The sequence below is a fragment of the Corythoichthys intestinalis genome, chromosome 2, assembly GCF_030265065.1.
Source record: "Corythoichthys intestinalis isolate RoL2023-P3 chromosome 2, ASM3026506v1, whole genome shotgun sequence".
Classification (NCBI taxonomy): Eukaryota; Metazoa; Chordata; class Actinopteri; order Syngnathiformes; family Syngnathidae; genus Corythoichthys; species Corythoichthys intestinalis.
Genome location: NC_080396.1, coordinates 15,733,642 through 15,749,006, shown reverse-complemented (window position 1 = coordinate 15,749,006; position 15,365 = coordinate 15,733,642). Strand labels below are relative to the sequence as shown.

The following is a 15,365-nucleotide window of genomic DNA, read 5'->3' as shown; positions in this document are numbered from 1 at the left end:
TGGTCTTGAAATATTTTGGCAAGATTTTTTCTTGTATGAAAAAGAGCTGGTTGTTTTGATGGAAAACTACTAAATGTCTTATTGGCAATATAATTTATCTGGGTTTTTTGCACCCTTTTAAAAAGTCAAATTTGATGCTTTTTAAGACCTTAAAAATTTAATTTAAGCCCATAACATGTCGCAACAATTTATGATGATGCAAACTTTGCACTTGAAGTGGGAGCCTCTGGGTACCTCGCGATGCGATTTGCGATACAAAGGTCACGATAATGATCTTACGATATGCCGATACAACAATTATCAATACACGGGCCAGGAAATTATTCTAGGATATTCTACAAAAAAAACAAAAAAACAATAAACAAAAATAAAACTAGCTCTTTTCATCATTCTGCTGTGAACAGGAATGATCAATAGTAGATGTCCAATTCATTTGAACAGGTAGGATGGCAACGAATTCAAACCACTTCAATCGGATGTGATTTGTTGCTGTCAATGGCAGCCAATGCCAAGCAACGAGTTCATGTTCGGTCACTTCCTTTTCCTGTTGAAGCATTTACACATCCTGTTGATTTTGGGTTACTAAAACATGACTCGAGAAAGTCTCTAAATTAATAGAAAGTGACCCAAAATCAACAGGAAGTAACTTGTAAATACCCTAAATTGAACAGGATGTGACCCGTAAATGCCCACAAAAGACTGGCTGTGAATGCTCTAATTCCAGTGCCACTGACAGCCCTAGATGTCCAATCTTGGATTTTGGCAGCAAACTCTTGGTTCCTTTTTTTTTTTTTTTTTTAATTTATTTTTTAAACCTTGACATCTTTTTAAAATGATATATCGATTGTTGGTGGGAGAATATCGATAACCTTTTGGGCGACAAACTACTGCGATATATTTTCGATATATTGTTACATCCCTACATTGCACCTGCCACTATTGTTAATTTCGCCAGAGGCTAAACACCTCTTAATTAAACCATCTTCCATCAATTTTTGGTTAAGTTTACACTTCTCCATACCTGCATATTCCCACTCACCTCCACAGCCACGAATACCCATGAAATGTTGTTGGTTGTGGACAACATACAGTGGTATGAAAAAGTATCTGAACCTTTTGGAATTTCACACATTTGTGCATAAAATCACCATCAACTGTTATCTGTTTGCAAAATCACACAAATGAAAAAACAGTGCCTGCTTTAACTAGGCAGATTTAGCTGCAGATCAGTCTGGCACAGCAATCAGGAATAATGGTACTTGTATAGCGCTTTTCCACCTTTCAAGGTGCTCAAAGCACTTTACACTACAGTGCCATCTACCTACTGGTGACCCAGCACCAGGAGCAATGTGGGGTTCAGTATCTTGCTCAAGGATACTTAGGCGAGTTCATCAGGGCAGAGAATCGAACCAACAACTCTACCACCGAGCCACGCTGCTATCAAGTACAATTGGAATTTTGGAGGTTTATGTAAAATTACTTCATTACACTCGAGTGCTTATCCTGTTACTTGTTTGGTAAAGGGTTACAATATTTTCCTTGACCTCCTTAGTTACACGTTTTCACAATTTCTTGCCCAAAAAGGGCTCCTGTTTTTAATGATGTTGATGTTTAAATTATCTACATCAAATCTTACCAATACATCTGCTTCTATCAGGACTGATGTGATATCCACGGCCGCATATTATCCTCCGTTGGCATGTGTAGGACCCCACTGTGTTGATGCAGTCAAAGCCTGAACTACACGGTTCAGTCTGACATTCATCTGTGTCTTGTGCAGAAAGAAACAAAGAGAGGTGAGCAGACAGGACCAAAGAGGCAGTGGGACTTGAAGCACGTTCAGATACCAAGGAAAAACATCACATAGTAGTAAAATTTAAAGACGTGAGCAGCGTGTCGGATTTTCTCCCTTTTTTCAGAGCTCTTGTTGAACTTTTACAGTGGCGTCGGCTGCCTCGACTTGTCCCATTTCCTGCCCCTCGGGGCTAATTCCACAGCATCAGTTTGTACTCAGGGAGGACACAGGATTGTCTTTAATATATCACCCCCTGTATCCCCCAACAGTATCTTCTCTGATCTCCTGCATATGTGACATTTAACCCCTATGTCCCTGTAGCCTGCAACTCATTCACCTGTGTGTCACACCATGCTGTCATCCGGGAGTCACCTGCTGGCAAAGATTGCTTAAAATGAGACTGATGTTTGTTGATGATTGTTTAAGGACATGTAAAGAAGAGTCTTGAGGCCAAATTATAATGGATGAGTGTGCGGTACGGGATGGGATTCGAGAAAGAACCGGTTCTGAGTGGTCCAATTCCATGGAATCGTTTGGAAATTTATGTAACGATTCTCTTAACCGTTCCAACCTTTCCGTTTTAAAGTTTACGCATGTTACACACTTACGAATCGGCAAGCACGGCAACATAATTACCAGAGGCGTGCGAAATTTCCGATTCTTAGATTATTCGCGATTCGGCCGTGGATGATTCGAGAACGATTCAAAAACATCCAAATTCTGATTATTGAATTATACCAGGTAAAGCGGAAGTAAAACACAGTAGGTGCGGTCTTTGGGACGCAATGAGGAACGGACCGAGAGTAAATATCATGTTCAACTCATGCCGCTAGATAAAAAAACAATCATACCTGAACGCGGCCGACAGCCGCCCAGTCGCTACAAACAACGCCCAGTTGCTAGTTGCTACAAACATACAGCTACAGTAGATATAATATATATGTAGAACTAGATGCAAAATGACAGATGACGGCGGTGTTAGAACATGTATTATTGAACAGAGATAGTAAACAGCCGCCATCTTAAAGCAGTAGACTTCTCTAGAAGGCTCTTTTGTAGCGAACCTAATTAACTTTTTATCGAAAATACTCCTAAGTCGGCAAAATCTTGTCTTGAATCTATCTTTAAATGATGGAACAGTTTTAAAACTTTGACATGTCAAAAGTAGACAGAAGGGAAATTATGGAATAACGGGAGCAATTTTAACAACTGTAACGGTTGATTTACAACATTAAATTAATTCAATGTAGTTTAAAGCTGCTGATACAGAATGGAGACTGGAGTATTTTATTTACTTTTATTTTTGAATATTTGTTTACTGTTATATGTTAACTTGATACTTAAATAGTGGTTTGGTTTACCCTGAGAGGATTTTTGAACAGTTTTGGAACTAATGTACAAAACATTAAAAAGAAAAAAAAAAAAAAAAAAGGAAGGGTGCATCAATAATCGTTTTATAATCGAATCCGAGCCTCTGAATCGTAATCGTAATCAAATCGTTAGGTGCCCAAAGATTCCCAGCTTTAATAATTACCATTGGCGAGACTTCTCATCATGTGTAACCTGGAGTCGTCACCGAGTTAATTTACATTGACTTTTACTGGCCATGTCATTATTCATGAGACGAAAATCATGAAATGGCGATTTTTCCAAAAACGTCTATTAATGGGTCTATCGCATTCCTCGACGAATACTCTGTACGAAAAATACAACATATATGCATCTAAAATATTCCAAAACTATTTTATCAGCAATTTTAATCCTCCTGTTAGGAAGATTCCATGGGTATGCGTTCATTCCGATAGCAACCAGTTAGTTCCTGTTATTGTCCTATGTCATGCGCGCTGCGTGTACTGGGACCGAGAATATAGGATTAATGTGTGTGTCCATGAACGAATGTTAAGTATTTCCTCTTCATGCCATAAAGTTCTTATGATAAGTTAGAGCCGTTAACAGCGCAACCGTTTCATGTTTTTACTGTTACGTCGGCTGGTTGCTCCCGCTCGTTCTCGCTGCGTCGAGGAGAGCGTTGTTTACATTATATTCGCGTTGCACATTTGTGTTAAGAGGGAATGTTAGTTTAGCATCTTAAAATGATGTTGTACATCCACATGAGTGTAAAGTGCTTAGTTTTTGCCACTTTTATGGCCAAGATGACCGCACGTGCACACAGCGTGCTTCCTAGTTATGCGCGCGTGCTCGAGCCCCCGCACTTTTGTGTCATGATTAGGGATGGGAATTGATAGGATTTTTACGATTCCGATTCCATTATCGATATTGCTTAACGTTTCGATTCTTTATTGATTCTCTTATCGATTCTAATTTGGGGAAAAAGAAGAACAAACGTTTTGATTGGCATCGAGTTTGTTTAATCAGAACTCACAACCTTACAAACTCACAACGAAATCAAAAGAGACCCAAAGCATCAATGTTAACTGTGGCAATAAGTGGCAAACACACAAGAATGTGTAACATTTTACTGAAACATTTATCTAATAGAAATAAAAAATATTGGTATATATTGGCAGATAGGTTGCTGTTCTGCGTTTGGCAATATGTGTTAAAGCAGGGGTCCCCAAACTTTTTCCTGTGAGGGCCACATAACTTTTCCCTTCTCTGATGAGGGGCCGGGGTCAGTTTGTAACAGAAAAAGTGTGACGATTGCAGAAGTGCATAAATGCAAAAAATTATTGTTTTTCAGAAAGCCACAATCAAATAACCCTTTCTGGATTCTTCACGAAATGAAAGTAAATAAAATAAAAATAATAATATAATAATAATAATTAATAATAAAAACACTATTAATTAAATAGATAATAACCAAATAACCCTCTCTGAATTCTTCAAGGAAAAAGGCCAGGAAATAAATAACACGATTGAGAAAAAAAAAAAAAAAAAATCAAAATGGCCGGACCAAATGTGGAGGCGGGCCGTATTTGGGCCGCGGGCCGCAGTTTGGGCACCCGAAGAAATGCCGCATCCAAGCGAGTGAGCGAGCGAAGTGAGAGAGGGAAACACTTCAACGAGCCTACGTTCTTTGTTAATGTTAATATCTACAGAGGCAACGCCTGTATGTATCATCTTTTGTGTGGTTGTTGTTGTGTTTCCACTCGCGATCGGACACTTAAATCCAGTTGTGTAGTGGTTTGAACGATGTGCTAATGCTAGCGAACGAATGCTAACCATACTGTTATTAGCAGCTAATCATCGCTGATTTACGTTGATGCAAACCTGTTCGTTATTGGGGACGAAATTGATTTGTTTCATTTCTATTCTTAGTTTCACTCTTCAAGTGATGGTTGAATAAAGTCAGCAAATTATACCAACGTCTTCTACATCGTCATTTGGGAGTTTAGCTAGCTGTATAGCCAGAACTGAGCTTTAGCCTCTCTGTGAGGACAGCGCAGTCGTATTCCCTCCCGATGCAGTTACCTCCACTTTGCAATGACTGCAAGTCGTTTTGTTGTAATTTTTCCTCGTGAAGTGAAGACACACTTTCGAGCGTTTGAACCTACGTGCTGTCATTGTTATGTTTATGGCTGCAATGCTCGTGCTTACCCGTCGTAACCTTTCATTTTCACACTTTCCTGGTGAAGTGTAGTCCAACTTTGGAGCGAGTGGTTCTTGGCGCCATGCTAGTTTGATGCGTCTGGACAACAAGACACGTCACGATACGCGTCTTTAGGAATCGTTAAAGGGATTGTTATGGCTTTTTCATTGTGATGTCGAGGCCTCGAAACACTCGGAACCGGTTCCGAATTGGAATCGGATTTCGATTCCCATCCCTAGTCATGATAATATTACGAGTCATGTATGTGTGTTATTGATTGCTCTACAGTCAATTTGCGATGTTTATTGCATCAGCACTAATATGATGTAATTTTCTTTCCTTTCAGAACCACATATACCCACACATTCCAGTCTTCTTCCACACACATACAAATACATCAACGTCTTTCCACGCACGCTCTCATCTGCTCATTGAATGATTGTCATATAAAGTGCCATTGCCCGTATATAGTTTTGCCTGTTGCCAAGTTGGATTAAAAGTGCCAAAGACCAACTCCACTCTCCGCTCCTTGTGTTCTAACCCCGTTCTAACAGACATTCCGAGGCGAATGAACCATAAACATATTGAACCCAGAACCTCATACAGTCCATTAGTCCAAATTAGAATCGATAAGGGAATTGATAGAATCGAATCATTAAGCAATATCGATAATGGAATCGGAATCGTAAAAATCTTACCAATTCCCATTCCTAGTGTGTGGTGCGGATCCGCCAAGATATAGCGGCGGAGCCAATCCGTTTCCATTCTATGATATTGTTCAAAATATACCGGCTGCAGTTCCGCTGCGGATTGACTGCGGACAAGCTCCGCCGTGCCGGATGGTTTGGGCTATTTTCTATTTTTGCCGGAGACGCATCCGTCAAAATGGGTGGGGCCAGACGATGAACGAATCATTATGGAGGTGGAAAGTCACAAAGTGATTTATGACTAGACATGTGCCGATTACCGGTTTCAAGGTAAACTGTGGTATGAAAACGTCAAGATTTCAAACCGAAAAATTTTCTGTCATACCCTCCCCAAGGTATTAGCTATTTTTTGTGTCCCAAAAATGCATGAAAATATCCCTCACTTGCAGCTGGAAGGCTCAACCTTTTTCCCCACCGGTTGTTGCTCAGTGTCAGTGAGTCAGCCGTGCTACACGATGGCTGAAGGAGGTGAAACTCCTGAACTTTTTTCCCCCATCGAAGAAAGCGAAATCGTTGGTATGGGAGTACTTCGGCTACAGAAAAGTTACAGACGGCCGCGGCTAGAGGAGGAGGGCCAACCGACATGTAAAACATGTTTGCGGAGACTGGCAGCCAAGGAGGCAATACGTCCAATATGATTTTGCATTTATACAAAATTTGAAGGTTGGTAAACACTAGGAGTGGGACCCTCATGGTACCTCACGATACGATACGATTTGCGATACAAAGCTCACGATAACGATGATCTGACGATAAAGCGATACAACGATGATACAGTGCCTTGCAAAAGTATTCGGCCCCCTTGAATCTTGCAACCTTTCGCCACATTTCAGGCTTCAAACATAAAGATATGAAATTTAATTTTTTTGTCAAGAATCAACAACAAGTGGGACACAATCGTGAAGTGGAACAACATTTATTGGATCATTTAAACTTTTTTAACAAATAAAAAAGTGGGGCGTGCAATATTATTCGGCCCCTTTACTTTCAGTGCAGCAAACTCACTCCAGAAGTTCAGTGAGGATCTCTGAATGATCCAATGTTGTCCTAAATGACCGATGATGATAAATAGAATCCACCTGTGTGTAATCAAGTCGCCGTATAAATGCACCTGCTCTGTGATAGTCTCAGGGTTCTGTTTAAAGTGCAGAGAGCATTATGAAAACCAAGGAACACACCAGGCAGGTCCGAGATACTGTTGTGGAGAAGTTTAAAGCCGGATTTGGATACAAAAAGATTTCCCAAGCTTTAAACATCTCAAGGAGCACTGTGCAAGCCATCATATTGAAATGGAAGGAGCATCAGACCACTGCAAATCTACCAAGACCCGGCCGTCCTTCCAAACTTTCTTCTCAAACAAGGAGAAAACTGATCAGAGATGCAGCCAAAAGGCCCATGATCACTCTGGATGAACTGCAGAGATCTACAGCTGAGGTGGGAGAGTCTGTCCATAGGACAACAATCAGTCGTACACCGCACAAATCTGGCCTTTATGGAAGAGTGGCAAGAAGAAAGCCATTTCTCAAAGATATCCATAAAAAGTCTCGTTTAAAGTTTGCCACAAGCCACCTGGGAGACACACCAAACATGTGGAAGAAGGTGCTCTGGTCAGATGAAACCAAAATTGAACTTTTTGGCCACAATGCAAAACGATATGTTTGGCGTAAAAGCAACACAGCTCATCACCCTGAACACACCATCCCCACTGTCAAACATGGTGGTGGCAGCATCATGGTTTGGGCCTTCTTTTCTTCAGCAGGGACAGGGAAGATGGTTAAAATTGACGGGAAGATGGATGCAGCCAAATACAGGAACATTCTGGAAGAAAACCTGTTGGTATCTGCACAAGACCTGAGACTGGGACGGAGATTTATCTTCCAACAGGACAATGATCCAAAACATAAAGCCAAATCTACAATGGAATGGTTAAAAAATAAACGTATCCAGGTGTTAGAATGGCCAAGTCAAAGTCCAGACCTGAATCCAATCGAGAATCTGTGGAAAGAGCTGAAGACTGCTGTTCACAAACACTCTCCATCCAACCTCACTGAGCTCGAGCTGTTTTGCAAGGAAGAATGGGCAAGAATGTCAGTCTCTCGATGTGCAAAACTGATAGAAACATACCCCAAGCGACTTGCAGCTGTAATTGGAGCAAAAGGTGGCGCTACAAAGTATTAACGCAAAGGGGCCGAATAATATTGCACGCCCCACTTTTCAGTTTTTTATTTGTTAAAAAAGTTTAAATTATCCAATAAATTTTGTTCCACTTTATGATTGTGTCCCACTTGTTGTTGATTCTTGACAAAAAATTAAAATTTTATATCTTTATGTTTGAAGCCTGAAATGTGGCGAAAGTTTGCAAGGTTCAAGAGGGCCGAATACTTTTGCAAGGCACTGTATGTTTGAAATTTTTCCGTTTACAAAAAGCACATTTTCTCAGTTTTTTCATCAGAAATTGGAACACTGCTCAAACTAAGCTATTTTCTAATGCTGATTTCTGAAGAATGGAAAAAGATATGAACTTTCTTTTTTTCTGCTGAAAGAAGAGAGTCTAATCTTTCTTTTGGTGGGTTCCATGTTTTTATAGCAATAGACCAGAATTTTCTGTGGGCCTTGCAAAAATCAGTCAAACTCCACTAAAACGGCCGGGAGCAAAGGGCGAAAATGGCTGGGAGTGAATGAGTTAACGATCTACTACTTTTCCGTCTGTCTTGTTCAACATTAGTTTTGAATTCCCGTCTTGCATTGAAGTCCACAACCAAAAAGTCACAGAAAAATATTCCTCCTACCTATACAGTTGCCATGTGCGTCCCGTTCAAATCCAACGGAGCAGCGAGATTTGAGGTTGCACATGAACGAGCCTTCTGTATTCACGCACTCATAATCGGACATACAGTCATGGCTCCCTTCAGTACACTCGTCAATATCTGTGGAAAAAGAGTGGAAACGACAAATCGTGTCCATGATTAACTGAAAATAGAACACAGATTAACAATCAAGTCATTCCAGGCAAATAATATAATCCAGTGACAAGGACGTAGGTTTGCATAGGGACGGTAGGGACAAAACACGACCAACTTTTCAGGGTACTCAAATTGTCCCCACCAACTTTTAAACAACCTTATTTGCATTATATAAGGACTTCAGTTATATAAGTAGTTTAGACTGTCTTCCCAAATGTTGTAAGGATAGAATTGACCCTACCACCGTTATTGAATTACTTTATGTTCAGACTTACATTGACCCACTTTCACTTGCTGAAATTTGCCAGTCCAATTTTTTTTTTTCCTCAAACGCACATTTGATTGGCTGATGACTTATTCAGGACGACATGGCAAAATTACTCCATAATGGTCAAAACTGTCGACTTCAACTTTACTGTCGCACCTCCCGAACGATATGACACCTAAATCGGGCTTATGTCATTTCCCTTCCCTGGCTTCGGAGAATGTAAACAAACCAAGAGGCGTGACAGCTAGCCGACATGCTAACCCGAACCGAGTGATGTTTCAAAGTCTACGATGCGGAAAATCACACATAAGTAGCCCGGAATTTTTGACATGACGACTGGGTTGTCGATTGTCTTCGCTGATCGGCAAACCGCCCAGCGGAGAGCAATTTACAGTTCGTTCCCCGGAGGAGGGCGGCTGCAGTTGTTGTGCAGCTAACGTGCAGCTAATGTGCATGAGGAGAGCTTTTACCTGCCTATCAATGATCAAACTTAAGTAGTCCTTTATTTAAAGGAGGTTTGTAGTGTTTACTTTGTAATCGCTGTATTCGCAGCTGATTTTAACACAAAGTTGCAATTTCTGATCGGGTGGAAAATTTGACAGAACATCGAGCACACCAAGAAAGAAAAAGCCGAGTATAGTGCTTGCCCGGCGGGGGTATGTGCGACAAGGAGCATGTCAGCCACAAAATGCTGTCGGAGCTAGAGCCTTTAGCCACCAAGCCCCTGTTTTATGGAATCAGCTTCCAGCTATTATTAAAGAAGCCGAGACAGTCTGCACATTTAAGATTAGATTAAAAACGTTCCTATTCGACAAAGCTCATGGTTAGGCTAGTTGAAGTCGGAGTAGACTCACAGTTTAGTCTAAGCTGCACTAGAAGCTATAATGCTGGGGGCAGTACAGCCGCTGAGTTCTATCTCCTTTTCTTACTCTACCTACCACTTGTCTTACTTTATTTCTATTTTCCAATGTTAATATCTAGTTGTCTAGTCTCTTCATCACTAGTCACCCGGTGTCCCCTTTCCCCCCCTCCCCTCTGGGGAGGGGCTATTTTTCAGCTGCAGCCTCCTGACTGTTCGGACCCCTGGCTGGATAGACGTCCTCGCTGCTACCCCCGTCTCATCTGACTAGAGGGACCTCTTCTTGCTCCTTTACTCCACTGTATTTTTACGGACTATAACTTCGCTTGCTAATTCCCATTAGCAGTTCTGGGTTCCTGTCTATCCGTCCTGGGAGTGGATCTCTCCTGACTGTGGTACTCCCCAAGGTTTCTCATTTTTCTCCCAATTGACTCTGGAGTTTTTGGAGTTTTTCCTTGCCGGCATGGAGGGTCTTAAGGATAGGGGAAACCCAGGACTTGAACTGTATCTATTCATCTTTGTTGCTTCATTTCTAATTGTGTATCATATTGCCTCTGTAAAGCCCCTTTGAGACTTCTGTTGTGATTGAGGGCTATACAAATAAAATTGAATTGAATTGAATTGAATGCAAGCCACCTCCGTATTAAAATGATCTCAGTATTTGACATACTACAAAACAAGATGTTTACTCATTTCCTCCTAAGTCCTATGGTCCCACAGTAGTAGGGCTTGTTTTGGCCAATATCCACAGTGAATGGGAACCTTTTGAAACTCCAAAAAGGCGCACACGCCGCTCCCTCATACAGCAAGATTTTTCTGCAGCCGTTTGGCTGGCGAGATGCGAAAAATAAACGTATCATTCCGCAAAATCAGCTGAATCCTTAGTTCTTCTCATACAACAGTACGGCCGTATAGTGAAGAGGACTCCTTCTACCGTACACGTCACAGCGCCCTCTTTCTCAATTCGAGACTGTTGCCGGAAGTCACTCATTTTCTAGCGCGGGATTCAAAAAACTAAATAAATATAGCGATCGCTTCCACACACATCCAAGCGGTCCATATAATTCAGGAGCATAAAATATCGCGTGTATTATGAAATAAACATGCTTTTTAATATTTAAAGTAAATGGAATAACCTGACCCATTAATCAGTTAACTAGTCTTTAACACTCAAAACAAGATGGAGAAAATTATCACAACTAGGTTAAAGAAAAAATATCGGATTAAGACGTTGTAAATTTTCAGCGTGAAAGTCAATACAGATTTATTTTTGCATTGATCATTTAGCCCACTGGTGTCAAACACTCCATAAAGGGCCAAGTGGGTGCAGGTTTTCTTTCCAACCAATGAAGAGGACACCTTTTGACCAATCTGATCTCTTATATGGGTAATCAGTTAAATTTTGTCAGGTGCTGCTTATTTCAACAGAAAATTAATTGGTTAAACTGTTTGCGCGGTACCCACTTGGCCCTTTGTGGAATTGGTTTGACACCTATTTTAGCCTATCCATTAATTAAATATTCGTGATTCGTGAGAAATGTAGCCCTGAACCCCTTCACCCAATCTGTTTGGTTTTATTAATGCCCCGTCCCTAGCAAAAAGTGCACACGTAGGTAATGCTGTTATATCGTCCCTAACAATATTGAGACGAAACCTACGCCCTTGGACCTGAGTGATCATCAAGTATGCCGACTGACTCAGTTGATCTGAAAATCTATAGTTATTTGAAAAAAAACAAACAAACTGTGATTATGGTTGGTACTGTTTTCTAATGTAAAATATATGCCTTGGCTCAATAAAGTGAGGAATACGATAGTCCGTCTTCATGCTGTAAAATGCTGTTAGAACCTGTAACGCCGCGTGATACCACAAGATGGCACTACGGTTTAAAGGTACTCAATAACTCATGTTAGGCAGGCTCTTCACTCCCGTGAAATGCTCAAAGGTGAGAGATAATCACATTTTATATATAGGAATCTTCTACTAATCATCTATCATTTTCGAAATTATGCATTTCCAATTTTGATGATCGAAATTATCCATAAGTGCCCTCTGTAATGTGTTTGAATGCACATCTGTCTACCTGAGCAGAAATTAGTGTTATTCTTCAAGAGTTCTCTCAACACCTGATTTCTTAGGGATTTACCTCTTGTCATTCAAACAGCATCTGTTGGCACAGTAAGACCCAACGTGCAAGGAGAATTACTATCTCAAAGAATTATCAATCGTGGTGCATATGTGCAGGAGTGAATAATGCATCGGTGGCGAATAGTTTCAGGCAACGCCAGATGGAGTTCGTTGCTGTAATTGCATCACTGAGACTAAAACGGCTCTGGCAGGCCGCCTTGTGGATACAGAGTTGGAATGTCTTTATAGTCCATACGAAACACAAACCTGGGAATCTGATGCTGACTGAAACCAGGTAGAAATAAGACCAGAAGTATGATAAAAATGTGAAAGTGAAAGTAAACCCCCTAAAACAAATGGCCTCAGGGAATTTTTTAAATTAACTTGAATCCTGGGCTTTTGGTATGTAATGCAGACGACTATTACTGTGGTATGAAAAAATATCAGAACCTTTCGGAATTTGTCACATTTCTGCATAAAGTCACCATCAAATGTCATCTGATCTTTGTCAAAATCACAAAAATGAATGAAAAAACCATCTGCTGTAACTAAAACCACCCAAACATTTACAGGTTTTCATATTTTAATGAGCATAGGCGGATCTAGTATTCGGGCAAAGTAGGCGATCGCCCAAGGCCCCCAACCAGTAGGGGGCCCCCAACCAGCTGCCCTTGCCCAAACGAGCAAGGGCTTGGGCCACCGGAGCCAGCAGCACCCCCAACTATTCGTCATGTACAGTATAATTATGTCAGCATACCAAACAAATAACAAAACAAAAAAGACAGCTTGAAAGTTGCATTTATATTCTCCCACACACACACACACACACACACACACACACACACACACACACACACACACACTACAATGGACTGTTCCACGACGACTGACTGAGTATCAGTTGCTTAGCTTCATTTAGCGTCATTTAGCTTCGCTTATATCCGTTTAGCATCGCTTAGCTCCACTTAGCTGTTCGTTAGCTTCACTTAGCTCTCCCGCGTTTTTCACGCCACTAAGCTCGCTATTTTTACAGCTCACTTGCTACTTTGCACGTCGGCTATCGTTTATTTCAAACACATGAGCGAACGTGCTCTCCATGAGAGCCAAAGTGTAGTGAGGGAGAAGTTGAGAACAGGCCGCTAATGCCTCTTTTTTAACTTTCTTCTTCCTCTTCTTCACACCGAACATAAAATACACGACAGCACACCCTGTGGTGAAACAATGCAGTACAGTTCCAATCAGTCATACAATAACACTGAACAGCTGGTTAACAGCATTTGCTAACGGAAAATTTTTTTAATCTATTTGTGACACCACAAGCAATGACGAGGAATGTTTTTTTACGGAGTGTAAAGCTTTCAGTTAGCAGTTTAGCGAACGTACCTCCGGTGAACATTTCAAAATAAAAGCACGCTATGTTCGTCATATAAATAACGATTTCTGGAGTTAATCACACATACTTCAGAATTAATATTATAATATGATGAGTAAATACTACAGAATACAGATTCTACACCAAGAACAGCTTTCAAATGACACTCTTTATGACAAATATGATTGGCAATGAATAATTATTATACTCCTATTATATATAGTAGTATACTATAATAATAATAATGCTAGAATTATTTTTTTAAGAATTGTTTTGAATAATGTTGAAAAGGCAAAGTCAGTGTTCTGAATCTGTTTACTTTCAATTCTTTTGCACTAGTAAATGCTATTAGCATTTAACCTCATTGATTATTTGTAATTATTGTTATTTACATAATTATTTGTACTTTAATAAAGAATTTAAGTGTTCCAAAATGGTTTTGTGAATTAATAAGCGTCAACAAAAATTTCATTGCTAAATTAGTAAAAAAAAAGAAAATTATTAGTCGACTAATCGTTAAACTAGTTGGCTGACTAATCAGGAGAAAATTTGTCGTTTAGGACAGCCCTAGTGTACCGGAACGTATTTCCTCCACACCTTTCTCACCTTTTTAACCTCTGACCCATGAAGAGGGCCCCTGGATATCTTCGCCTTAGGCCCAAAAATTGCCAAGTCCGCCACTGTTAATGAGGATAGTATGCAAACAATGACAGAAAGTGGGAAAATAAGTAAGTGAACCATCACATTTAATATTTTGTGGCCCCCTCCTTTGGCAGCAATAACTTCAACCAGACGCTTCCCGTAGCTGCAGATCAGTCTGGCACATCGATGAGGACCAATCTTGGCCCATTCTTCTCTACAAAACTACTGTAGTTCAGTCAGATTCCTGTGATATCTGGCATGAATCGCTGTCTTTACGTCATGCCACAGCATCTCAATGGGGTTCAAGTCTGGACTTTGACTTACCCACTCCAGAACATGTATTTTGTTCTTCTGAAACCATTCTGAAGTGGATTTACTTCTGTGTTTTGTGTTCAGTTTTTAATTCATTCTTCCATTAACGATTGCAAGTTGTCCAGGCCCTTAAGCAGCAAAACAGCCTCAAATCATGATGCTCCCACCACCATGCTTCAAGGTGGGGATGAGGTTTTATTTTGGTGAGCTGTTCCATTTTTCCTCCACACATGACGTTGTGTGTTACTCCCAAATAATTCACTTTGGTTTCATCACTCCACAAAATATTTTGCCAAAACGTCTGTGGAGTGTCCAAGTGCCTTTTTGTGAACATAAACGAGCAACAATGTTTTTTTTTGTTTTTTTTTACAGCAGCGTCCCCCCAACGCACGTTTGATTGGCTGATGACTTGACCCATCCCTGACACACACACATGCACGCTCTCACTCCCACAGCCCCCGACAGAAATAAATGTCGACAACATGGCGCCTCCTCTGCCCTCTTCGAAGACGAGGGATATTAGAATTTTTTTTTTTTTGGCCAGCAGCAGCCACTGTAAGTAATTTATAAAGACATCAATGTTGTAGAGGTGGGAAACACACCACTAATTTTGCTACTGAAAGTCCGACCTGTATCAGAGTTGGCATAACATTAAACTGTGTGAACTTGCTAACCTGCTAAACTCAAGTGGGTAGCTGCTTAGAGAGAAGTGTCCTACTGTTTGAGTTTTCCACTCTTAACTTTAATTAAGCTGTGAGAAATGTAGTTAA

At 40.6% G+C, this 15,365-nt stretch overlaps 1 protein-coding gene across 3 annotated transcripts in view; it reads right to left on the bottom strand.

Annotated features, from left to right (window-relative positions):
• fbln2 (fibulin 2) overlaps window positions 1-15,365 on the bottom strand; it is a 153,524-nt gene that overhangs the window by 16,727 nt on the left and 121,432 nt on the right. For all 3 annotated transcript variants that reach the window (XM_057860635.1, XM_057860626.1, XM_057860629.1), the window contains 2 exons: window positions 8,842-8,979; window positions 1,637-1,771 (listed from right to left, as the gene is read on the bottom strand). In XM_057860635.1, the coding sequence (XP_057716618.1) occupies window positions 1,637-1,771; window positions 8,842-8,979 (273 nt within the window). The remainder of the gene's footprint in view (window positions 1-1,636; window positions 1,772-8,841; window positions 8,980-15,365) is intronic.